Here is a 27,490-nt window from a genome sequence, read left to right on the forward strand (position 1 = left end):
TTCTTTTGTCCGAGTTGTTTTAATGCGCCGCAGAAGAGTTTTTGGTTTTCCCCATAATTTTTTGTCCAAATCTCTCCCATGACCTTTCCTTTATATGCCTCGTAATCTTCCGGGTGTTTTGTGCTTAGGTATCTCTTCCATTTGTCTTTTTTGTTCTTTATTTTCTCTCGTATTTCTTCCGTCCACCATTCCGTTCTCCTCATGTTAGTATTAATTTGCTATTTTTGCTTTCCCGCAAGTGTCCTCAGCTGCTTCGATTATACTGGTTTTTAGATATTCCCATTTTTCTTCTATATTTGTATTTTTTGCCCTACCTTTCATAGTATTATCTAATTTTTCTTGGAATTTCTTCTTATATCTTTCCTCTTTTAATTTGTAACTTTTTATTTTTTCGTTTACTACCTTTCTTCTTTTTTCTTCTTTTTCCTGTTGTTCTCATTCTCATTATTACTAGATGGTGGTCACTGCCAATCTCTTAGCCTCTTTTCACTTTTGTATCCTGTACTCTTTTCCATTTGTTGCTGCTTACCAAAAAGTATGTAATCTATGATTGATTTTTCGTTTCTGCTGTCTTGTACTCTCGTGTATTTGTGTACTTCTTTATGTTTAAATTTTGTATTTGTTATAACTAGTTTGTTCTCCATACATATTTCTATTATTCTTTCACCATTTCTGTTTAGTATTTCTTCTCCTTCTTTTCCCATGCACTCCTCTATTCCGCTGTTGTTGTTTCCGACTGTACCGTTTAGATTTTGTTTATTTTAATAATTATAAACACTTAAAAAATGCTTACATTTCACAATATTGAAATGAATGAAAAATGCGTCCTTTAGGTAGGGGTAGTAGTATAGTTAAAAACGGAAAAACAAAGGAAGACTTTTAATAGAAAAATACAGATGTACTCAAATCATGCATTAAGTAAAAACTGTATATTTATCAATTTAATTATTTAAAAACATGCATCATTAATAATTTGTGTAACAAACATTGTTTTTATTAGAACTTATATTAATCAGTCGCCTCGAATACACTCTGCTTCAGTCTTCAGTGTAAATTCTTCAGGCTGAAGTGTGAAGTCTTCAGTCAAGTCTTCATCCGCTTCAGTTTGAACAAACTCGAAATATTCGGGAAATGCCTCATCTTGACTGCCATCGTTACTCTCGCTATTTCCATAGTATTGAATCCCTTCAGTTATTTGATCTTTATGAGCTATTCTTAGGTGCATATTCAAAATTTCCAGTTCTATAAAATTCCTATTACAAAATGTACATTGATGAGGGCCTCTGTGGGACAGTAAGTGTATTTTTAGATTGTGTGTTTTTGAGAAACCCTTTTTGCAGTAGCTGCAGTGATAGGGGCGATAGCCTGTGTGAATATACTCGTGACAAACAACCTAAAACAAATTGAAACATAACAATTGTTATTACAAGTAGCTCGGGAAAATAAGATTTCTTTCGGTACTGTGACAAATCTAGGCATATGATTGTTTTTATAGGTCTATAAAATGATGAGGATATTATAGATCTATAAAAAGAAAACATATACGTTTTCTTCGGAGATCTCGTCGTTTTTTATTATTATTATTAGTATTATTATTTTAACGAAATATTTGAGAATAGAAGAGGAAACCGAAGATCCAGAATTAGAGTTAAGAAGTATAAGAAAATGTAAGGAATATAGATATTTAGGAAACATAATATCAAAAGAAGGAACTACAAAAAGAGACATACAGCATAGGATACAGGATACCGCAGGGAAGGAAAGCAACTCGTATTTTAAATGGTCTAATAAGGTGAAGATGAACACAAAATTAACAATCTACAGAACAATTGTGGAACCTATTATAACTTATGAGACAAAGTGTTGGCAACTTGCAGGAAAGGAAAGAAAAAATATAGAAGTAGCGGAAATGCATTACTTACGTAGAGCATGCACGGCATCTAGATTAGAACACGTACCAAATGAGGAAATAGACGACGGACAAAGAGTTTATATTCCACGGTTGACCATATATAGAAACAAATAAATTGCTAAGGTATGGTCATGTTATGAGAATGTCAGAGCAAAGATGGCTAAAAAGAGCATTAAATTACACACCCATAAATAGAAGAAGAGGAAGGCCTACAGAAACATGGAAGAAAGGCATAGAACAATATATGGCAGGTAGAGCTATAGAAGAAAACAAGTGGGTGGATACAAAATGATGGCGTGCGAAATGTGGGATGCGGAGGAGACCGTAGGAACCCCTCTGCTTATATACAGAGCGTCCATAAAGTAACGCATAAATTCGTTATTTCGTAAACCGGCGACTTCAAGGAAAAATCCCGAAACAGGTCGATTTTTATTTTTGTATTACGATTTTTTGACATATATGTCATCCTCGTGACGTCATCCATCTGGGCGTGATGACGTAATCGATGATTTTTTTAAATGGGAACAGGGGTCGTGTGATAGCTCATTTGAAAGGGTATTTAATTCTCTATCCAATAATATAAACATTAACATAATTATTTATACAGGGTGTTTAAAAAACGTTTTTTAATTAAAATAAGTGAGACAAAAAGAAGAATATATATCATTTACTTTAAATCAAAATGCATTTTACTGCTGTCAGTAAAGAGAAAAAAATTTTATTTGACAAATAAACATTGATTTTCGTTTAAACGAAATGTTCAAACTGCCAAGAGACAGGTGGGTGGCAGCTTTAACATTGAATTTAAGCGAAAAACAATATTTATTTGTCAAATAAACATTTTTTTCCTGTTTTCTGACAACAGTAAAACGTATTTTGAATTAAATAAATAACATACATTCTTCTTTTTGTCTCAATTATTTTAATTAAAAAAATGTTTTTTGAACACCTTGTATAAATAAATATGTTAATGTTTATATTAGTGAATAGAGAATTGAATACCCTTTCAAATGAGCTATCACATGACCCCTATTCTCATTTAAAAAAATCATCGATTACGTCATCATGCCCAGATGGATGACGTCACTAGTATAATATATATGCCAAAAAATCGGAATTTAAAAATAAAAATCGACCTGTTTCGGGATTTTTCCTTAATATCGCAGGTTTACGAAATAATGAATTTATGCGTTACTTTATGGACGCACTGTATATTTTTTTAATTAGGATTTAGTGTAAATATTTTACGGCTATCCCAACTTTTTCTTTCTTTATACGACAAATTACTTGTAGTAAAATTCTCACTGGTCTGGAGATGTAAAGATTAGTTGACAATGACACTGTCATCATTAACATAGAGATGACTATTTCGTTCAGTTTTTGAATGTTCTTGGATAACCGTTACTTGTATACCTAATCGCTTAACTTCGGGAAATTCGAGATGAAAATAAATATTGAAAAAACAGAGGTTTTAGTAATATCGAAAACTCAAGAAAATATAAATGTGAAGCTAAATAATGAGTCAAAAATGAATAACCATTTTCAATTTCGTTGCAAAACGAAAATACAGCCGCATCATATTCTAGTCCAATCAGAGAGTACAGCAAGCGCCTCTACCGGTTTCGAAACTTATTAGTCTCTCATCAGGAGGCACATATGCTGCTCTCTCTGATCCAACCAAAACAAACCGCGTCGTGCAGTCACGGATTGCAACTAACGAAATGGCATAGATGCCCCAGCGGCAACTGCTAGCAAAAGACTAAGTTTTCAATCCAATGGTATATAAAAGAACATAATGCTATTCTACATCCCAGCAGAATGAAAACAATGGGAACCTTCTCTGGTTACACCTCCGAGACTTCTACAATTTGCAAGCCATAACGGACGCTGAGACTAAGGAAGATGAGGATGTGACGTGAATTATAAATTGTAAAATTCCCTCATCTTCCTTAGTCTCAGCATCCGTTATGGCTTGCAAATTGTAGAAGCCTCGAAGGTGTAAACAGAGAAGTTTCCCATTGTTTTCAGTCTGGTGGGATGTAGAATAGCATTATGTTCTTTTAAGGCCGCGTCTCACCATCAAATAATTTGATCAAACAGTTTCAGCAAACTTGACGTACTTGAGGAAGTACGTCAAAGTGACGTCACAATTGCAGTTTTTTTGAAATTCTAAAAATCTGTGCTCTCACTATCAGTCTAGTTTGATCAAATTTTTTGTATTGAGTTGTCTAACTTGTTTGTACTTTATTTAAAATTAAAATTTTTCATTATTATCCACAATGAACACTCAGGATGTGACGTCACTAACTGTCACTTTCAGTTTGCTCAAACCAGTTTGATCAAATTATTTGATGGTGGGACGCGGTCTTTATATACCATTGGATTGAAAACTCAGTCTTCTAAATAATGAGATCATTAGACAAGTAGAGGACTTCAAGTATCTATATCAGCAATGAATGGACAAGGAATTATTGAACCAGAAATAAATAGCAGGGTGCAACAAAATTATACTATAGTCGGTTCGCTAAACTCATGACACAACTGGCTAGTGATTTTAGTAGGTAATTTTTTTGTTTTTGGCCAATTTTACCAAAATTGGCAAAATTACTAACTATTTAGTGATTATTAACTATTAGTGTAGGTAACAGAAGTTGAACCTCACAAAATGGAACCTCACAAGTCCAGTTTTATTTTTTTTCTGGTATATCAAGGGGTGCTTGTTATGATACTAACTTTTTCTTAAAAAATTTCGCCCCGGAACCCCTGTACGTTTTGCAAAAAATTTGCTTAATAGTAAAATGAAAAAGACCATATTTCCTACTATTTATTTCCCGACAGCATATGTCTATTACCAACCGTTTAGCGGGGGTGGCGCCCCAAAGTTGACAAATTTTAAAAAAAGATGTTTAAAAAAAATATTTTCCCCCTAACTGTAATGAAAATTAAGAAGAAACCCTGTGGCAATTAATCACAAATAAGTGGCTTATTTTTTGATAAAGGGATTTAAGGGAAATTGCAAATTTTTTAATTACAGTGAGTTACATTTTAAAAAAACCCCTTTTTATAACATCTGAACCGCCTATGCTAGAGTAAAAAAACTTCCAGCGATTATCCATGTGTTATTTACAAATTTGTATAATGCACCCCCATATTTTCCCCGGAAACACCAAAAAAAAAATGGAAAATTAATAAAGAAATCATCAATGATGATGAGAATATAATAGATATTTTCATTCATTTGACCGTGAATTAGTGCACTTAACGTAAACTGAGTATTATACCTGAATTTAAGAACTTCAGTAGGCTGTAACTCGAGAATAATAGTTTTTCAGACCTAGGTGCCATGGACTCTTTTAATCTACTCACTGAGAACTATCATTGATTAAAGTTTCGTTAAATTTGACCGGGGTACTACTTTTCCATAAGGAGTGTTGCGGGGTCTTTTCAGGTCTGTAGCTAGTCGGGAAGTACACTTCGCGTCAAAAAAAACTGGTACAACTCTTATAACCGAAAATCGTGTTTTTCAAGTTGTGTAAGTTGATCTTGTCACAAGTGTCATTCTAATTTCTAGGGCAACGTTGCCAGTTCAACGAAAATATATCAAACTAGGTAAAAACGGGACTGAGCGACATACTGCATTTTTTAATATACTAAAAACTAAAACAATGATAATTTTCCGTCATCTCAATTAAGTATCCATACATTGATTCGTGTTTTATTATAATTTATGAAAATATTTCAATTCAAAAATAATGATAGATATAAATCTTGACATGACTTTAAAATATTATGTTTAATGTCAAATCGAGAGGTGTGATTGGTTTCTCGTAAAGTGCAGGACAAAACTGAATTCAGTTGTGTAGAATAAATAAAACACACTGGAAAAATTAAAAATTTTATTTGAAATTAATACAAAATTAATAACTTTTACATTGAACAAGTATGGAATTTAAATATATGTATGTATACATTTTAAACGTTATTTTTTTGTATTTAGATTTAGTGCAATTCCGTTATCTGTGATGGCAACAACGAAGTGATTCACGAACAATAATTGTCAGTCTGAATACAGGTTTACATTGGGAAAAAAAAGTGTACCAGTTTTATATGACGCGAAGTGTACATATGTTTAAAATCGATTACAAGATTTTTCGGACACAGTGACAAAGAGACAGACAAAGAACAATAGGCCAGGGTAATAAGACAAAAATATACCCTGTTCGTGACACTTCAGCAGCCAGGGTACTGAAGCGTTTTTTCGACAGGTAATACCTATAGGAACAAATTATAACTATTTCCTGCGTAGGAGCTGGCGGCCATTTTTATTTATAAACAATTAACTGTCAAAAAATGGTATTTTCCCCTTTTTTTAAATCAACGAAAAAAAGTGAAACTTATGATTTTTTTAGTACAAATATCTTCGAGATTATGGGAAAAAGCTTTAAAATGACGTATTACAAAGTTTGATATACTGATTTATTGTTAATATAATTGCGAAAAAAGGTCATAATTGCAAAAAAACATATTTTCTCAATAATTGTTGTAAAAATTAGTGTACAGCTTTGAAATTTTTGTCAAATGAGGGTTCTTGGGTGCTTAATGTGTGATAAAAATTTCAAAGCGATTCATTCAATTGTTTAAATTTTATCCAAATTGTTTATCCCAGAGAGCATTTTTTTTGCAATAACATAAGTCAGAAAAAAATGACCTTAGAACCATTCCTCATTTGTCAAATGAAAGAGCATGAGCTACATTTTCAACATGGTTTAAAAAAGTGAAGAAAAATGCATTTATTAGTAATAAATAATTATGCAAAAGTAGCGTCAATTTTTCTTTATAAACTTTTTGAATAACTTTTTCCAAAAAAATTAACTTTTTTACCCTGTTTTAAGTGCACAACTACCAAGTAATGTTATCTATATCATAATTGATAAAAAATTGTAATAAATATGTATAATTTCTTATATAATAAAATAAAAAGTTTATAAGGAAATATTTACGATACTTTTGCATAATTATTTATTACTAATAAATGCATTTTTTATTTTCTTTTTTTTAAACCAAGTTGAAAATATAGCTCATGCCCTTTCATTTAACACCTGTGGAATGGTTCTAACGTCATTTTCTTCTGACTTATGTTATTGCAAAAAAATGCTCTCTGTATACGTCATTTTAAAGCTTTTTCCATAATCTCGAAGATATTTGTACTAAAAAAACCATAAGTTTTCCTATTTTCCATTGATTTGAAAAAAAAGTGATCTGCTTATATAGGTATTACCTACCGAAAAAACGCATCAGTACCCTGGCTGCTGAAGTGTCATGGAAAAAACCTTATTACCCTGGACTACAAGTGAAGTATATAAAAACGTTTTAAAAAGATTATTTACCTCTCCTTTTGAAGAAAACTGTCTTCCACAATATTGACATTTATACGGTTTCTCTCCAGTGTGTGTCCTGACATGCCTGTTGAGGGAATTGATCATTCTAAATCTTTTAGGGCAATATTCACAATGGTAATTCTTCTCTCCTGTGTGCAGTCGCATATGATATGTTAGAGCATTCGCATAATTGAAATCTTTACCACATACATTACAGAGAAAAGGTCTGTTGTTTTCGTGTATACTCATGTGAACTTTCAGATGTGCTTTTGTAGCGTAGGCTTTATTACACAATTTGCACTTGAATTGCTTTTCCATATGGCGCAACTTGTGGGTGATAAATTCTAGAAAAACATTGTTAATTACCAAAAAAAAGTTTCACTAATAACTGAAAATGATATTAATTTTATCATTCATAGAGTGGCTTGTGAAAACCGTAGAGGGACTTGTAAAAATAAAGAATTATAGGTCTGGATCCCGCGTATGAAAAAAAAGTTGATTAATAGCAAGCTGAAAATTTGTTAATAGCTTAAGGGTGTCTAGTCGAATAAACTTTGATATATGGGAACACTGGAACAGGGGCAGTTTTAATTGTGGAACAGGTTAAAAATTTGGAACGGTCACAGCACGAAAACGGCACATTTATTTTGTCCGACACAACAGACTTAAACTCTTCGAACAGAGATTAAACTCTCATGCAAAAATCAGACTGCTATTTATCACCAAATGGGCGTTTTAATGAGTGGAACATGTAGAATATGTCAAATGACAGGAATTATGACAGGTAATAAATAGCAGTCTGATTTTTTCATGAGAGTTTAATCTCTGTTCGGAGAGTTTAAGTCTGTTCTGTCGGACAAAATAAATGTGCCGTTTTCGTGCTGTGACCGTTCCAAATTTTTAACCTGTTCCACAATTAAAACTTCCCCTGTTTCAGTGTTCCTATATATCAAAGTTTATTCGACTAGACACCCTTAAGCTATTAACAAATTTTCAGCTTGCTATTAATCAACTTTTTTTTTTCATACGCGGGATCCAGACCTATTACTGTATCCGTACATTACAAAACCCCAACATCTGAAGGAAAGCTAGAGTGGTGGCCCTCTTAAAACCAGGGAAGAATCCGGCGGATACAAAGTTTTAGACCTGTCTCTCTTTTAATCAGTCATCATCATATGTCAACTTTTAAATGCGTTCGAAAGAATGACATTGAACCAAATTGCTGAATCTGTGAAGATAGGCCTGGATCCCGCGTACTAAAAAAAGTTGATTAATAGCAAGCTGAAAATTTGTTAATAGCTTAATAGACCAGTGCGAATCTGTGAAAAACGTCTATTTTTGGATGTGCGAGGTGGCATTCGGATTTTTGCAGATAAAGTTAGGTGACAACTTCAACAATAATAATTGACTTATGCTCCTTCTCAAATATGCCCGAAACATTAATAAAAAAATTAAAATATTTAAAAATTTCGAAAAACATCGATTTTTTTTTTCTATTTTCTTTGCTTATAACTTTAAAACGATTCTTTTTGGAACAAAGTCGTAGGGAAATATGATGGTTAAAAATGTCTTAAATTATTACCCTTTCTGCAAAATACCAATAAATACAAAATAAGGGGGCAAAATAGGCCTGTTTTTATTCAATGTTTTTCAACCACTTTGGTTGTACTTAGAATTTTCGTAATTCGCCTAGCAAATTCTTACAATATACTTAAATCGTTCTCCAAATTTCATTTAAATTGACCTGATAGATTTTGCGGAATAATTTTGCAATCTAATTTTTTTAAAAACTTTCTGAAGAAAAAGGAGACCATTTAGAAGATAAAAAGGTTCTCTACCTATCTAATACACTTTACAGCAGCGATTCTCAATCTGTGGTACATGTACCACTGGTGGTACATTTCATTACTTGCGGTGGTACACAAAACACAAAAAAAATTAAAATAGTAGTACTTAGTAAGCCTTCATAATACATTATAAAAATACAGGGTGTAACAAAATACAGGTCATAAATTAAATCACATATTCTGGGACCAAAAATAGTTCGATTGAACCTAACTTACCTTAGTACAAATGGGCACATAAAAAAAGTTACAGCCCTTTGAAGTTACAAAATAAAAATCGATTTTTTCCAATATATCGAAAACTATTTGAGTTTTCTTATTGAAAACGGACATACGAAAATCTTAAAAAATATATAGTGAAATTTGTGCACCCCATAAAAATTTTATGGGGTTTTGTTCCTTTAAACCCCCCCCCCCAAACTTTTGTGTACGTTCCAATTAAAGTATCATTGTGGCACCACTAGTTAAACACAATATTTTTAAAACTTTTTTGCCTCTTAGTAATTTTTCGAAAAGCTAGTTTTTATCGAGATATTTTGAATATTTGTCAAATCTACCACATATTATTATTTGTATATTGTTAAGTACGATTATTATATAGAGACCCGATAATAATATGAAAATTTATTTGTAAATTACAGATTGAGGTATATTTTTAACCATGTTAAAAAAGAAGCCACATCTCGATAAAAGGTGCCTTATCGGAAAAATACTAAGAGGCAAAAAAGTTTTAAAAACACGGTGTTCAACTAATGGTACCGCAATAATAGTTTAATTGGAACGCACACAAACATTTGGGGGGTTTAAAGGCACAAAACCTCCATAAAATTGTTTTGTAACATATTAAAAAAGAAGTCGCATCTTAATTAAAACGGGTTTATCGAAAAAATACTAGGAGGCAAAAAAGTTTCAAAAACATTGTGTTTAACTAACGGTACCACAATAATAATTTAATTGGAACGTACATAAAAGTTTTGGGGGGGGGGGATTAAAGGGAACAAAACCCCCATAAAATTTTTATGGGTGCACAAATTTCACTATAATTTCCTGCCATAGTAATGCCACATGTCCATTTTCATTAAAAAATCTCCAATAGTTTTCGATATATCGGAAAAAATCGATTTTCATTTTGTAACTTCAGAGGGCTGTAACCTTTTTTGTGTGCATATTTGTACTAGGGTAAGTTAGGTTCAATCGAACTATTTTTGGTTCCAGAATATGTGATTTAATTAACGACCTGTATTTTTGTTACACCCTGTATATGTTTTACCAAAAATAATAAAAAGAACTGTAGGTGGTACATGACTCAAAAAGTTTGAGAACCGCTGCTTTACAGAATTAAAATCGGATTATTTAAACAGCCTCAGCACTGTTTTACAGTTATAAACAATTTTTTGGCTTATAAACAAATACAGTGAGGACGTTTGAGTTGGCATAAATCCATTTTCTCGAGAATAGGCGTCTCTGGAGATAAATCCCGAAACAGGTCGATTTTTAATTTTAAATTCTAATTTTTTGGTATATATATCATACTAGTGACGTCATCCATCTGGGCGTGATGACGTAATCGATGATTTTTTTAAATGAGAATAGGTGCCGTGTGATAGCTCAATCGAAAGGTTTTTGTATTCACTAATATAAACATTAACATAATTATTTATACAGGGTTTGAATTAAAAAAACAATTTTGAATTAAATTAATTCTAATATTTAGATTACGTCATCACACCCAGATGGATGACGTCACTAATATGATATTTATGCCAAAAAATTATAATTTAAAAATAAAAATCGATCTGTTTCGGGATTTATCTCCACGAGTCGCCCATTCTCAAGAAAATGAATTTATTCCAACTCAAATGTCCTCACTGTATTTGTTTATAAGCCAAAACATTGTTTATAACTTTAAAACAGTGCTGAGGCCGCTTAAATATTCCGATTTTAATTCTGTAAAGTGTATTAGATAGGTAGAGAACCTCTATATATGTAAAAAATTAGCAAACTTCTAAATGGTCTACTTTTTGTTCAGAAAATATTTAAAAATTTTTAACTTTTTTAAAAAAATTTAGATTGCAAAATTATTATGGAAAATCTGATAAGGTCGATTTGAATGAAATTTGGTGGACGGTTTAAGTATGTTGTAAGAATTTTCTAAGCGAATTATGAAGGTTCTAAGTGCAACCAAAGTGGTTGAAAAACATTGAATAAAAACAGGCTTATTTTTCCCCCTTATTTTGTATTTATTGCTATTTTGCAGAAGGGGTAATAATTTAAGACATTTTAAACAAGTTGTATATTATACAAAATTCAATTATCTTTATTTTCTTTCCCTACAACTTTTTTTCAAAATGAATCGTTTTTAAAGTTATAAGCAATGAAAGTAGAAAATAAATCGATATTTTTCGAAATTTTTAAGTATTTAAATTTTTTTATTAATGTTCCAAGCATACTTGAGAAGGAGCAAGCATAACGCCCGGTTTCCGAAAGGATGATCATCTCAAAAATTATGTAATCGACGATTAACAATGGATTAAATGCGTCAGAAACGTCAAACAAACTAGTTTTAACAACAGTAGATCACCTGACAAAAGATTAATCGCTTGTTATAACAGCCGATCATAAGTGTTTTGAGTCTCTGAAAGGTCGATTAACCAGTTTCGCTTGTCAAACGGCGGTAAAAATGTACTGTTACCTAATATGAGATTATCCGTCGATTAACGGGCTGTTAAGAGTTTTTTTAGTTTTTTAATTACTGTAGTTAACAAATACCGGGAAAAAATTGTCAAATAACACATATTATATAAATGAGATAAATCATATTATTCAATAAACATAAGTTTTTTTATGGAAGAAATCATTTAAAAAATTTATTTAACTTGCAGAACATGGATATCTCGGACATTTTTGTATATTTGATTATATAATTTATATTTTTTTCGTTTAAAAATGTAAGATAACAACGATGCTAGACTCATAGAGCTATTTTTTGAGAGGCCAGAGCTCTAAAAAGCAGAACATAATGATAATAGCGATGTAAATAAGAGGGAAAACGTGTGTGAAATTATAGCAGCTAACTTTGAAGACAATAAAACAGCCGGTAAATAAATTAAAAATAAATACAAAAAGTAATTATATAGACCAAAAATAAAAATATGAGTATAAAATATTATAGATCATAAATAAACTGTTTTATATCTCCAAATCTCATCACATAAATTTAATGCGTTTTATTCTTTTTGAAATTATCTAGCCTCATTTTTAAAATGCTATCATTCAATTCTTGCTCCAAACAAAAGTGACAGTACGTAAGAGAGAATGCACCTTTAGAGATACAAAGATACAAGTTTGGATTTAGAGGTTAATATAATTGAAATTTTGAAGGATAACAGTCAATTGTGACAGTATCGATAACAAATTGTATGTCAGATCATCGATTACATGATCTATGATCGTGTAATTTTACAATAATTGGCGTTTGAGAAACCCATCACTGGTTAACAGTATCAAATCTGACAGCCGATTAGACGATCGGAGATTTGAATAACGTTTCGGAAACCGGCTGTTAGTCAATTATAATTATTGAAGTTGTCACCTAACTTTATCTGCAAAAATCGGAAAGCCACCTCTCACATCCACCTCAAAACAGATCCGCCCTGGTCTATAACGGTGTCTACTCGGACAAACTTGTACGGGAACACTGGAACAGGGCAAGTTTTAATTGTGGAACAGTTTAAAAATTTGGAACGTTAGATTACGAAAACGTCCCATGTATTTTGTCGGACAGAACATCCAACTGATTTGTTACCCTTTCATTAAACTATCATGCAAAAATCAGACTGCTATTACTAACCAACATGATTCCTGTCATTTGACATGTTCTTCGTATTCCACTCATTAAAATGCCCAGTTGGTGATAAACACCCGTCTGATTTTTAATGAGACTGGTTGAAATGAAAGTTTAATGAAATGGTAACAAATCAATTGGAAATTCTGTCTGACAAAATACATGGAACGTTTTCTTAGTCTGACGTTCCAAATTTTTAACCTGTTCCACAATTAAATTTCCAGTGTTCCCATACATCAAAGTTTGCCAGACTAGACACCGTTAAGCTATTAACCAATTTTCAGCTTCCTATTAATCAACTTTTTTTGGTACGCGGGATCCAGGTCTAATATTCCAGAACAAGCAGGATGCAGGATTCAGATCCGGAAAGTGCTGCTGCAGTCAAATCCTTAATCTCACCCAACATATTGAAGATGGTTTTGTACAGAAAGAAAGGCGTTCATGGGCCGATCTGCCACCTATGACACAGTTAACCATCAACAGCTGCTGGCAAAACTCTACAAAGGATTTCTGACTTACAATGTAAGTGAAATGTCTTCTCCAGAATAGACGCTTCTACGTAATGCTCCAGTCCAAGAACAGTTGGTTGAGGGACGGAAAAATGGATTACCATGGGGAAGTGTGCCTATTCTACACAACATTATATAATCCAACGACCAACACATAAACCAACAACAAGACAATTTATTTACATTGATGCTAGGAGCTCAGGGAAGAAACATCAATAAGTTAAAGTAAAAAGACGAAAAAATAGAATGTGTGTGTACTTTGTACGTACGTAAGAAGTTATACTTCTATTAAAATTAATCATTTGTGTACAAAATCTGACGTTTTTTTAGATTTCCTACGATTTCTCAAGGCAAAAGCAATTGCGGGGAGGATACAGTTCATAAAAATGACGTATTAACGTTATTTTTAATTTTTGTTATTACTTTAAGTATTAAAATTAGTTTAATATTTAAATAAAAATACAATTAAAATGTTTAAAATATAGGTAGTTGTTTCGTTGAAATCATAATAATAGAAGTGTAAGTTCTTACGTGCGTACAAAGTACACACACTCTTTTTTTTCTATATTAATAAGTCCAAAAATATATATAACAACTATGTATTTAAAAAGTCAGTACAACTATAAACGCACTTTTGTCTCTGTTCTCACAACGTTTAAAACACAACTTAATAACCATAAGTATAAATAAAAATGAGAACAACACATTCATTAACAACAGCCGCCATATTGAATAATTTTTGACATGTCATTGGAATGCCCAATCAGAGCGAACCTATAACGCATCTGCGCGTAGGGCTAACAATTTTTGATGAATTCGCTTACAAATCATACATTTACTCTCAATATCAACATTTTTTCCAATCGCGCCTAAAGAGGTATAACTAAAAAAAAATAAATACATAAATAAAAGATACTACTATCAAAGAGGTCTAACCTATAGTTGGAATCGTTCCACCACCTATCTGAAGACAGTTCACATCAGAGTTAGAACGAAAGAAACAGGGGATGGATAGAATACACGCCTTGTATGACCAGCAGGCTCAGCCAGTAGACTAAGATCTCAGAAAAGGTTTCTGAAAGAATTAATATCCACTCCGAAGCGCCTATGGCAAGCATCAGCTACCACAATACATTTTGCCCCTGAGAGGAAATGATTTCTTCTTTTGGTATCATAACCCTGGATGGGTCTTTGCCTGTCTGGCTATGTCATTCCATTCAGATCTCTCTTGAGCCCTTCTTCTCTATTGTCTTATATTCATGGTTTTCAGGTCGTCTTCCACGTCATCCAACCATCTTGTCCTGGGCCTTCCTTTTTTTCGCCTTCCTACCGGCTTCCACTGTAATATCTTCTTTGTCGTTCTCGTATCTTCTTGTCGCTGAACATACGAGGAAATGACTGCTGGACACAATTTGCTATATCTGACATGGAAAGTGCTAAACAGATAACGGACTGGCATTTCACGTTTGGCTAGTAACCTGAAAAAATGGGGATACCAGGAGGATGGTACCTGTGACCATGACGCGGTTCAGAATAGTCATAATCTACTATCATTCAGAGAGATGAGAGAGACCTGAAGAAGGCCTAATTGTGACCTGATATGTGGCCAACTATTGGAAGTAGAGAATTTAAAGTTGGTGTTGGAAACATTGCGATGTTAAGTCACAATGACGACCTCTCTTGGATTTCGGCGGAACTAAAATTGAGGCCTTTTTTCTTTTTATTGCCCTGCTATAATGGGAATTTTTAATGTTAAAATCGTTGTCAGTATTTTCGAAAATCAATATAATTAATAAATTTTAATACAAAAGATTTGATTAAAAGCTTACAAACCTTTTATCAAAAGTGTTCTTATTTGTATGTTGTGTTGCAGAAGATTTGGAGTAAATTTAGGAGGAACACATTCTTTTTGATTCTACTGATGCTGCTAGATTAATCGATGGGACTACTAAATTTTTCACTTTATTTATTTTCGAAAATACTGACAACGATTTGACATTAAAAACCCCCATTATAGCAGGGCAATAAAAAGAAAAAAGGCCTCAATTTTAGTTCCGCCGAAATCCACGAGAGGTCGTCATTGTGACTTAACGTCGCCAATAGAAAGTAAGTATTGCTTTAAAAAATTAACATTTAAAAGCGTAGGTGCAAAATTTAGGGCCAATGCAATTTTTTAAATGCCTTCATTTTTTTTAATCCTCAGAAAACTAGTAATAGACTAAGAGCCGCTATAGGTGAAATTTCTTAATCATTTTAGGCACGATGGGACCCTATAACTTAAATAGTAGAACCTAAAAGAAAAGTTTGAACACTGTGCCGTCACTTTTCAGTGGCACATGCGTCGACAGTGGCGCATCAAATTTCCACTTATGGACGGGATAAATAAATTAAAAGTTAACAGAACTTACTAACAGAATTAATTTTTTTTTTATTTTTTTTAAGTTCTATGTGATTAACACATAGGATTCATCGTGATTTTAACCCACCACCCCCTTCCCCCTGCCCCCAGCATCAAAAACTTCATTTTTCGTTTTTATTGTTTTTTGGTGGGATGCAATCAATTTTAAAATTTCAAAAAATTCACACGCATAGTTGAGGCTTTTATAAAACATGCCTATTTTTTATAGACCCATAGGTAGAGTGTACATAACCTCAAAAGATTAAAAGAAATTTTTTTTTTCAAAAAAGCGTATAACTTTTTTTGAGGAATAGCTGCAGGTCTAATTTTTCTTAATCTTGTGTGTTTTATCAAACACTATATTTTTAATTTTTTTCAGATTTTTACGTAAGTTTCCCCACCTTCAAAAATCCGAAATACTGTTTTTGGGGGGTTTTGGGGGATTTTCCCTATTTTATAGACTTCATAATATATCAAATCAATTTTGTTTTTATAGGTTATATGTAACTTGAAGTAACTGAGTTCTTTAGAATATTTAAAAATCAGAAAAACACGTTCAAACCCCCCAAAACCCCCTTAAAAAACAGTTTTTTGGATTTTTGAAGGTGACTAACGTTACAGAAAAATCTGAAAAAAATTAGAAATATAGTGTTTGATAAAATACACAAGACTAAGAAAAAATTAGATCTGCAGCTATCCCCAAAAAAAAGTTATATACTTTTAAAAAAAAAAAATTTAAATTTTTTTTGAGGTTATGTACACTCAACCTACAGGTCTATAAAAAATAGACGTGTTTTATAAAAGCCTTAACTATGCGTGTAAATTTTTTGAAATTTTAAAATTGATTGCATCCCACCAAAAAAAAATAAAATCGAAAAATAAAGTTTTTGATGGTGGGGGCAGGGAGAAGGGGGTGGTGGGTTAAAATTACGATGAATCTTATGTCTTAATCACAAAAAACTTAAAAAAAAATGAAAAAAATTAAATTCTGGTAATGAGGGAGGGTATTTTTTAATTTATGTACCCCGTCCATAAGTGGAAAGTTTGATGCGCCACTGTAGACGCATGTGCCACTGAAAAGTGACGGCACAGTGCTCAAACGTTTTCTTTTAGGTTCTACTATTTAAGTTATAGGATCCCGTCGTGCCTAAAATGATTAAGAATTTTCACCTATCTATAGCGGCTCTTAGTCTATAAGTATTTTTTTTTAAATTTAAATGCATAATGAAATATTACATTATTACCGAGGGTCGAAAGTTCCTGAAAGCTTCTATAATGTTTATTTTAATAAGTTACAGGGGTGAAAAAGAAGAGAAAATTGAGTGTGATTTTCAATTTCAAATATCTCATTCAAAAGAACCTTTTTGTTTATTCTAAGGGACTCTCGGCCCCCGGTAATAATCTTTCATTCTGCGTTTAAATTTTTCAAAAATAATGATTAGTTTTCGAAAAGAAAAATGAATGCATTTTAAAAGCATTTGGCCCGAAATTTTGCGCCTAAGCTCTTAAAACAAAAATGAACACGCAAGAAGTAGGTAAAATCCGAAAAAATTAATGACAATAAAATAAAAATTACTTAAGGGACTATCCTAGTTAGACAAGGCGGAAACGGCGGGTTCGTTGGGAAAAATATTCCCATGAGATATTTTTGCATAATCACATTCGTGAGACATCCCAGAATAAGGTTCAAGAAGTCGCCCACGTGAAAAGTGGGCCAATTTTTTTTTAATCAAATTGCAAAAATCAATATTTTTGGCCCGGGCTAATTTTTTTTAGATTTTTTGGACCATTCTGGACAAAAAAGGTCTCTTATAATTTTTCTCTAAAGTTGATCTTTTTCGAGTTATCAGCATTTTAAAATTTGAAAAACGCGAAAATGGCCATTTTTAAGACTTAATAACTCGGTTAAAAATTATTATTATGAAAGTCAGAAAGTGACTAGAAATCTGTATCATTAATTTACTACTAAGCTGTTATTTTTAATTAATAACAATGAGCGGTTAGATCGCATTGAAGCGGCTGTAAATGTGAGTGCGAGTAAGATACACAATTGGACTGCTAGAATGGCTTCTCTCTCGCACTCAGCATTTACAATCGCCGCACACGTGCATGGCGCTTATTATTATTACTTAAAAATAACAGCTTAGTAATACAATAATGACAAAAATTTCTTCAGGATCTTGTAGGGGAGGCTTTAAACTTTGATTTAGTCATGTATTGACTTTCATAATAATAAATTTTAACCGAGTTATTAAGCCTTGAAAATCGCCATTTTTTGTTTTTTTCAATTTTAAATTGCTTATAAGTCGAAAACGATCAACTTTAGAGAAAAATTATAAGAGACCTTTTTTGTCCAGAATGGTCCAAAAAATTAAAGAAAAAATTGTTCGAAAATATTGATTCTTGCAATTTGATTAAAAAAAAAAATTGTTAAAAAAAAATTGGCCCACTTTTCAAGTGGGCGACTTCTTGAACCTTATTCTGGTATGTCTCACGAATGTGATTATGCAAAAAAATCTCATGGGAATATTTTTCCCTTCGAACCCGCCGTTTTCGCCTTGTCTAAGTGTAAAATTACAAAATTCATATATATTTTTTGGGAATTTCTAAAATAAAAAGTGCTGTACCAATTGTTTTGAAAATTAAACGATCTATACGACATCTACTGGCACCGTGAAATAAAAACATGGCTCCACTGCTGCAGTGATTGGGACTAACAGAGATCCTGAAACATAATATGTCAAAATGATTATTGAAATATGATATTTCCTATTCCATCAACTAGGATTTTTTAAAAATATAAAATTTGGAAAAATGACGAATAGTTGAAATTTTTTTTAAAAATTACTTAGCTAAAATATTTTCAGTTTCAAAAATAGCCAAATTGACATTTTTTTATCCGATCCAAAAACCCCCAGTTGATGGTATAGAAAATAACTTATATTTCAATAATAACTTCGCCATTTTATGTTTCAGAATCTCCATTAGTCCAAATCACTGCAGCGGTGGAGCAATGTTTTTATTTTCACGGTGCCAGTGGATGGCGCATAAATCGTTTAATTTTCAACATTTTTTATGAAAATTGTTTTATATGTACTTCTTTTTATAATAAATGCTCATGCAAGTTTTCAAAACAATTGGTACAGTACTTTTTATTTTAGAAATTCCCAAAAAAATATATGAATTTCGTACTTTTACACTAGGATAGCCCCTTAACGACAATAAAAAAAATTATCATAGTTTGTAAAAAACATACTTGACTTAGTTCCAGAAACATGCCCACATATCTCACAAGTAAAAGCATGATCATATGCACTGATGTGGCTCCTCTTTATATGATGTTTTAATGCACGCTGACTAGAAAAAATCTTTGTACAAATGCCACAAGGCAAACTGATTTCCTGGTTGAATTCCTCTCTGGGAGTATCCACGATTTTTCTCTTCCTCCCTCTTTTCCTTGGCTGTGAAGTTTCTTCGAGATCATCTTCATTTTCTTCTCTATCTATAATAAGTGATTCAATTGTGTCTTTGTCAAGTATGTCTATATCTATATGTTCTAGAGGAAAATTTTCCGATTCACTGTCTTCATTTCCTACAATAAATATTTATCGTAATAGAATAATAATTAAGATTAAATAATTTTCAAGTTTTAAATGAAAAAAAGTGGATTAGTGAAACAATAATATAAAGGTACAAACGAAATTTCTACGAAATTCGAAGCGTGTCCAATTAAGTCGGCATCATATGGGAAATTTTATTATTCTTAGTTTTATGGAAAAAAGTTATTCTTTATAAAAAGTTGTGCCTGGTCTAAAACTTAAAATACAACCATCAGTTATCAATTTTTTTAAGCCGTATACGAGGTATGTCAGAAAATATGAATTTTACTCAAGAGTAAAGTAGCTTTATTTTTCACAATATTGAAAATTGTTATAATAAAAAGTTGTTTGGAATTAAGAACTATATTCTAATATGCAATTTCATACTTCTAATAGAAAAAAAAAATTGAAAATTTGACTAACCAACATTATTTTTAGTTATTTATTTGAATTATGATAACTCCTTTATTATTAATTTTAAGAAAAACAGTTATTCTTTATAAAATGTTCTGCAGGGTCTAACACCTAAAAAACAACCATCTTATATCAAATTTTGTCCATTTTATACGAGGTATATAAAAAAATATGAATTTGCTCAAGAGTGCTTAAATAAAATACCTTTATTTTTTACAATATTGAAAATTGTGTTTATGTAAAGTTGTTTAGAATTAAAAACCATGTTCTAATATGTAATTCCATCCTTCTTATTGAAATATTCTGAGCTGTAAAGGTACTTTATTCTTGATGGAAATTCATCTTTTTTGACGTACCTCGTATAAAATTATCAAATTTGATATTAGATTGTTGTATTTAAGGTTTTTAACCATGCATAACTTTTTACAAAGAATAAGTGTTTTTCGTAAAATTAATAATAAAACAGTTATCATAATTGAAATAACTGAAAATAATGTTGGTTTTATCCATAATTTAAAAAAATTCAATTTTTTTTTCAATTAGAAGGATGAAATTGCATATTAGAATATAGTTCTTAATTCCAAACAACTTTTTTTTATAACAATTTTCAATATTGTGAAAAATAAAGCTACTTTACTCTTGAGTAAAATTCATATTTTTTGACATACCTCGTATACAGCTTAAAAACATTGATAACTGATGGTTGTATTTTAAGTTTTAGACCATGCACAACTTTTTATAAAGAATAACTTTTTTCCTAAAACTAAGAATAAAAAAGTTTCCCATATGATGCCGACTTAATTGGACTTGTCGTATATGTTACAGTTCAAGTTGATTCTCAGTTAGAGTTGACTTTTCCTAGTTCGAGTCAACTCCAACTGAAACGAGCAGTAAAAGTTGATTTGAAAAATTTAAATCAACTTTTACTAGTTGAAGTTGACTCTTCCTAACTCTTGTTAGTAAAAGTAGATTATACAATTTATACGAGTATAATCTCACATGCATTTTTGATGAGTGTGCGTCTCTTTGTTTTGACCGTTTCAACTACTTATTAGTCCAGGCTGTAACGTCGCCGTTGCCCCCGTTAGGTAAATTATTCTGATTCGATTTTTTTGCACAAACTTACTCAAACAAATACATCCTTATAACAAATACACAGTGTCAGGCGGTACCGCGGTCGAAAAATTGTTTTACCAATTTTTGTTAACCAAATTCACAAAAATAATTCTTATCTACTCTACCTCATATTATGTATAAGTTTTTATTGTGTGAAAATTGTAAATATAGATAGCATACATGAAGGGTTTAAAGTGTGCCTGAAGTAATAATGTATTTTAAATGGGATTTACTTTTTCGCACACTTTCATATAATCAAATATCCTTAACTGCAAAAAAAGTTTTGACAGTTTTGTGGTTTGACAGAAATTTCAATTTTTAAATGTCAAAGTTCTAAAAAATTGTAAAATAGGAATGTATTCCAGTGACGAAGAGTTGCAGTTTTTTTTATTTGTTTTTTGGTAGATAAAATATTGTATGAAACTGTGCGTGAAGTACTTTTTGCGCACTTAGGCGATGTATAGCACTCGGGCCGCTCGTGCTCTAAACATCGCGTGCGTGCGCAAAAAGCATACTTCACGAACTGTTTTATAAATAACTAAGTATTTCACTCCGGACAATTTTTTTTAGATTATTTTGGTCATTCGGAGCAAAAAAGGTCTCTTGTGATTTTTCTCTTGAATTGATAGTTTTCGAATTATACGCGATTTAAAATTTGAAAAATGCGAAATGACCATTTTTAAAGCTTAATAACTATTATTATGAAAGTCAGAAAGTCACCTAATCAAAGTTTAAAGCCTCCCTACAAGATCCTGAAGAAATGTTTGTCATTATTTTATTACTAAGCTGTTATTTTTAATTATCAACAATGAGCGCTAAAAGCGTATTGAGGCGGCCATCAATGTGAGTGCGAGTAAGATCCTCCATTCCGACCGTCCAATGGTGCATCTCAGTCGCACTCACATTGACAGCCTAGTAAATAAATAACAGCTTAATAATACAATAATGACAAATATTTCTTCAGTACCTTGTAGGGGGGTCGTTAAAATTTGATTTGGTGACTTTCTGACTTTCATAATAATTTTTAACTGAGTTATTAAGCCTTGAAAATGGTCAATTTCGCATTTTTCAAATTTTAAATCGCGTATAACTCGAGAACAATAAATTTTACAGAAAAATCACAAAAGACATTTTGCTCCGAATGACCCAAATTAATGATGTAAAAAAATGTCCGAAGTGAATTTTTTTTGTGAATTTGTTTAAAAAAATTGTTTAAACAATTTTTCGATTACGACCACCTGACACCCTGTGGATTCGTTATAAGGAACTCTTTTTGAGTAAGTTTGTGCAAAAAAATCGAACTGGAATAATTTACCTAACGGGGGCGACGATACAGCCTGGACTATAAATATCACGATTTGAACATAATATACAGTAACATTTAATTTCTAGAATCGGTTGTTTGTGTGAATCAACCTTTACTAAATGGCATTGGGAAGAGTATACTTTAACTAGTTGGAGTCTACTTTTACTAGTAAATGTTGAATAAAAATCTTCATTTTATATTTATAATCAACTTTTACTAAAACCAGCCGTTTGAGTCGACTATAGCTAGGAAAAGTCAACTCCAACTGGATAATCAACTTGAACTGTAACATATACACTATGTAAATCATTCATCTGGACATAGGGAACATATATTGTATATAGGGTGAGGCAGATAAAGGGCCTATTAGAAATATCTCGAGAACTAAAGGTAAGAAAATCATGAAAATTGGAATACAGGGATTTTGAGGTATGAACTATTTAATGAAAATATTTTGGTCTCTTTACTACTTCCGGTTATACCGGAAGTTGATTGTAACTTCGTTTTTTAAATGGGACACCCTGTATATTTTTACATTTTTGCTTTCTGCTCGATGTCTTCTTTCTTAAAATATGAGATTTTATAATATTATACAGGGTAGTCCATAAGAACTAATGTATTTGTAGCACCTATTCGAACACTTGCGCCTCTAACGGCGATTGCTGGTAGCTGAATTAGATGTTAAAAAGTTAGCCCACAAACAATTCAATGCGTTTCCACTCCTTCTTACAGGTCTCCATAGTTGAGCCTATTGCAAGTTTTAAATAGCGAGGGGCAAAATTATGGAATAAATTCATTTTTTTCAAGAATGGGAGATTTTGGAGAGAAATCTCAAAACAGGTTGATTTTTATTTTTAAATTATAATTTTCTGGCATGTAAATATCGCCGCTTCGCAAGAACGTGGCTTAAGTCAAAATTTGACGAAATTAATTTATTAATGCAGATCTACTAAAAATAAAAGTATCTATCTATGCGTGAATAAAGACCTATGACGTTAATAATAATTAATAATAGTTGCTAAAAGATGGCACAATTGTCTATATTTGTTTGGCGCGAAACTAGTTAAATACTTAACATTTTCGTATGAATACAGACCCAAGTTAGTTATGCTGCTGAATGTAAACCAATTTGTGTGTTTACTTCTTGTCAAGGACGACTGCTCTTATATTTACGATTAGTTTTTGTGAAAATTCTCTCTAAAATAAGGACCCTTTTGTAGTTACGTCAGCGTTTTAACAAAGTTGAAGTAAATGTTTCTTAGGAAAAAATACTCAACTCTAATAGGGGTAACACAATGATAAAATTTAACCATTTTAACACTTTATAAATTTATCTAGTTATCACAGTTTGTATTTAGATATATTTTCAACAAAATTGTATAGGTAATTTCTTTAAAGTACCAACTTATTCGGAGATGCCCATAATCATGTCTATTAAATTTTAAAATGGCTCTCCTCTAAAATCGTATTTTTTTACTTACGCCTAGGTTCTTGCGAAGCAGCGATATATATCATACTAGTGAGGTCATCCATCTAGATGTGATGATGTCATTGATGATTTTTTTTAATGAGAATAGGGGTCAATTGATATTTCATTTGAAAGGTTATTTATGCCTGGTTGCACCACCAGATCTTAAGCTTAAGACGTGCCTTAAGCTCAGCTTACTAAACATACGCTTTGCACTTTTGAGTCTTAGATCAATTTTCAGCTTGCCACAATGGATTGCCATGTAAATTGCATCTTAAACTTCATCTCAGTTAAGACATGCTTAGATAAAAATTGGAAATTATGGATCTATAAGCTGAGCTGGGCTAAGCTAAACTGACGCTGAAGATTTGTTGTTGCAACCAGGCATTAATTCTCTTTTCAGTAATATAAACATTACCATAATTATTTATACAGGGTGGCCAAAAAAATAATTTTTTAATTAAATTACTTCACACAAAAAGAAGAATGTATGTAATTTATTTAATTCAAAATACACTACAGCTGTCAGAAAACAGAAAAAAAAATATATGACAAATGGACGGCGTTATGCATAACTCGACCAAGCGCCAAAACATAGTTTTGAGATAAATGGCTTCAAAGTTTTTCGTTTCTTGGTTGCTTAATGGTCGCTTAATGGTAAGTGGATTAATGTCGCTTGCTTTAATTTTGTTTTTCTTAGTAACCGTTAACGTGACAATAACAGGGATTTTTTCCAAGATAGTTTTAGCTATGTGTCACCAGAATCCGCTGTTATCTCGATATTAAAGAAATGGCGCTTGGTTGAGTTATGCATAACGCCGTCCAAATAAACATTGATTTTCGCTTAGATTAAATGTTTAAACTGTCAAGAGGCAGGTGGGTGGCAGTTTAAAGATTTAATTGAAGCGAAAAGCAATGTTTATTTGTAAAACAAACATTTTTTTAATATCGTCTGACAGCTGTAAAATATATGTTGAATTAAATAAAATACATACCTTCTTCTTTTTGTGTCAATTGATTTAATAATTTTTTTTCTTGTAACGCCTTGTATAAATAATTACGTTAATGATGTTTCACAAGAAATAATCACGTGTGTTCACCAGAAATAATCGGTTTACATTTCAACTAAACAGCTGTGTTTCAGCTCTTTAAAACTGCGTTTCAGTCTGGTGAATGGTATTATTCCATTCGACACTTTGATAGTTGGTTTTGTTTTGTGTTCTCACCTGTTCTATGAACTTAACCTAAAACGAGATTCGTTGTTTTTGTTTATAACAAATTATAACTATCGTGCAATCGTTCAATGATAACTTGGATGTGTCTTAAACAAATTTAATTCAAAAATGGATAATATACTATCTTTATTGTTGTCTAATAATGAACAAGAAATAATTTTTGGTGCTGTTAATGCTGTGCTGGACTTGGCAGAACCGTTGGATGATGTATTCCCACCAGAAGGAAATAAATGATGTCACTAGAAATATGAATTATGTTGAAAATATTGTTCCTTAATACACAGATTTACAATTTCGTGAGCACATACAATTATATCTCCTCAGTTTCAATCACTTTATAATTAAATCCATTGTAAAAGTAAATATTTTCAAATAAGCACGCCATTACAATATATTTCCTAAACACATTCACTATTAAGTGATGTAAATCCTATGCTGAATAAAATGGTGACCACTTAGTCAACATGTTGAAGTTTAGCTTAAATTGACAGTGACATTTACCAGAAAAACTTAAACAGTTTCAAAGTGCTGACACAGCACACTGGTCTAGTGAACGTGCCCATTTATATGTACCAAAGATGTATACTGACCCTTTTTGGATGAGTGATAGAAATATGGAGGCAACTTTAAAAGAAAAATAAAAATGTTAGGAAATAATGTATAAAAGGAATTTACCTTCATCCTCTGGTGCTTCACAAGTTCCATCACTATTTGTCTCTATAGATTCCTCAGTATTATCTTCAACATTATCACATTCTTCAGTATCACCTTCAATGTTGATAAAATCTTCTATGATAAATTCAACTCTACCATTATCTATCATTCCATTAATATCCTCTAGTGAACCCTGGGAATCATTGGTTTCTTTATCAGTTTCAAAAATTATTTCACATGCATTATCCTTTATTTGTGGCTCGGAAGTGGCAAGTGATTCAATATTGCTACTTATAGTTTCATTGTGACCATTGTTGCTACTTATGGTTTCAGTGTGACTGTCACTTCTTTCATTGACTGTATTAAATTCATTTTCTAAATGTTCAATCTCATAATCAATGTCTTCTACTTCAATTTTAATATTTTCAACTTTGTCCGAACTAAACATCTCTTCTTCTGATGGATCTATAACAGAAGCTGAAAGTTCGTTACCTAGTTTACTCATAAAACCTTCATAATTATGTTCCTCAGATTCTGGATCTTCCACAACAACTAAATCAGTCAGACTATATTTTTCATTCTTAATAATAATTTGAACATTTGATTCTTTAAATCCCCCTTGTTTTCTAGCTAGATTTACAGCTTCAACTACTTTTTCCTTTTCAAGTTTTTCAGAGTCAAAATAAGCAACAGTAGATTTTTTGAACATTAGTTCCAGTTTTCTTTGGGATTCTTCGAATTGTGTTACAAATTGATAGCACATTTTTAAGATACTAACGCAAACTGGACAAATACTTTCAGGATAGTTTTCTTCCATTTTAACCTTAAAATTAGATTTAAGTATTTAAAACTATTGATATCAAAATCCAATACTCCAAACTACTTACTTCACAAAAAGTCGTTTTCTGCAATGCCTCTAAATAAGTCTCTGCGTCAGGAATATTTGAGCTTTCCATATAATCAGTTAATTTATACATTACACTTTTACTTTGAGTCAAACAAACCCTGCACATTAACTTAAGTTTTGTCCCTTCTTGGTACACATTCCTTGGCCTGGGCATAATTTTTATCAACACACGGATTTAAATTTTGAAATTTCTAATCTGCGCCAAAAATTGTTTCAGTGAGTCGATTTTTTAAGAATAGGCGAATACCTCACTAATAAAGAAAATACGCCTCAAAATGTCCACACTTTTGTATATTTGACAGAATGTGCTTGCGCTGTCGTCTTTTACAAAGTTATGACGTTATATTGTCAATTGTCATTTATGAGCTGGAAAACTTGCTATTCTCCTTTTCATGAACATTTTTCAGTGCGTCACAAATTATAGAAAAAAAGGTAAGTCCGTGATAATACACATTTATGACATTTATTCTAACGTGACATTTTAGTTAAATCTGACAGTTGTCAAATTTTATTTTCAATTTGGAATAAAACCAAATCAATTGTGTCTATTGCATTTATAAAATGGTATTTTCTTTCATTTGTATAGTCTTATAAATTGTACAGATTATATTGATAATATTATTATTTTATTTAATAAATAATTCTTTTTTGATTATGGCGCCATCTATCGACAACTAGAATAATCACCGAACTAGAATAATTACCGAAGTATTCCCAGACGTGCCTTTTTTTCTGTCACATACAATTTAATGCGTTAGAGAGAAATCGAAAAACTGTGACGCACTGAAAGATGATCATGAGAAAAAGAATAGATTAGACGTGTCTAATGCACCTTCTAACGGATATCAAATAAACCGTTTTTTTTTAAGATCTAACATTTTTCTTAAGGTTCCATCGAAGGTTGGA

General features: G+C 31.6%; 1 protein-coding gene across 2 annotated transcripts; it reads right to left on the reverse strand.

Annotated features, from left to right (window-relative positions):
* Window positions 1–864: 864 nt before the first annotated feature.
* Window positions 865–27,108, reverse strand: LOC114328514 (zinc finger protein 239). Of its 2 annotated transcripts, XM_028277375.2 has the most exons (5): window positions 26,565–27,082; window positions 25,699–26,500; window positions 19,142–19,477; window positions 7,300–7,634; window positions 865–1,393 (listed from the first exon to the last, which is right to left on the reverse strand). In XM_028277375.2, exons 1-5 carry the CDS (start codon window positions 26,736–26,738, stop codon window positions 1,013–1,015), a joined length of 2,028 nt encoding a protein of 675 aa, XP_028133176.1. In that variant the 5' UTR covers window positions 26,739–27,082; the 3' UTR covers window positions 865–1,012. The 2 variants fall into 2 exon arrangements, with proteins under 2 accessions (XP_028133176.1, XP_028133177.1); XM_028277376.2 differs by lacking the exon at window positions 19,142–19,477 and having other exon boundaries at window positions 26,565–27,108.
* Between the last annotated feature and the right edge of the window lie 382 nt (window positions 27,109–27,490).

Source organism: Diabrotica virgifera, chromosome 2 (assembly GCF_917563875.1).
Source record: "Diabrotica virgifera virgifera chromosome 2, PGI_DIABVI_V3a".
Lineage (NCBI taxonomy): Eukaryota > Metazoa > Arthropoda > Insecta > Coleoptera > Chrysomelidae > Diabrotica > Diabrotica virgifera.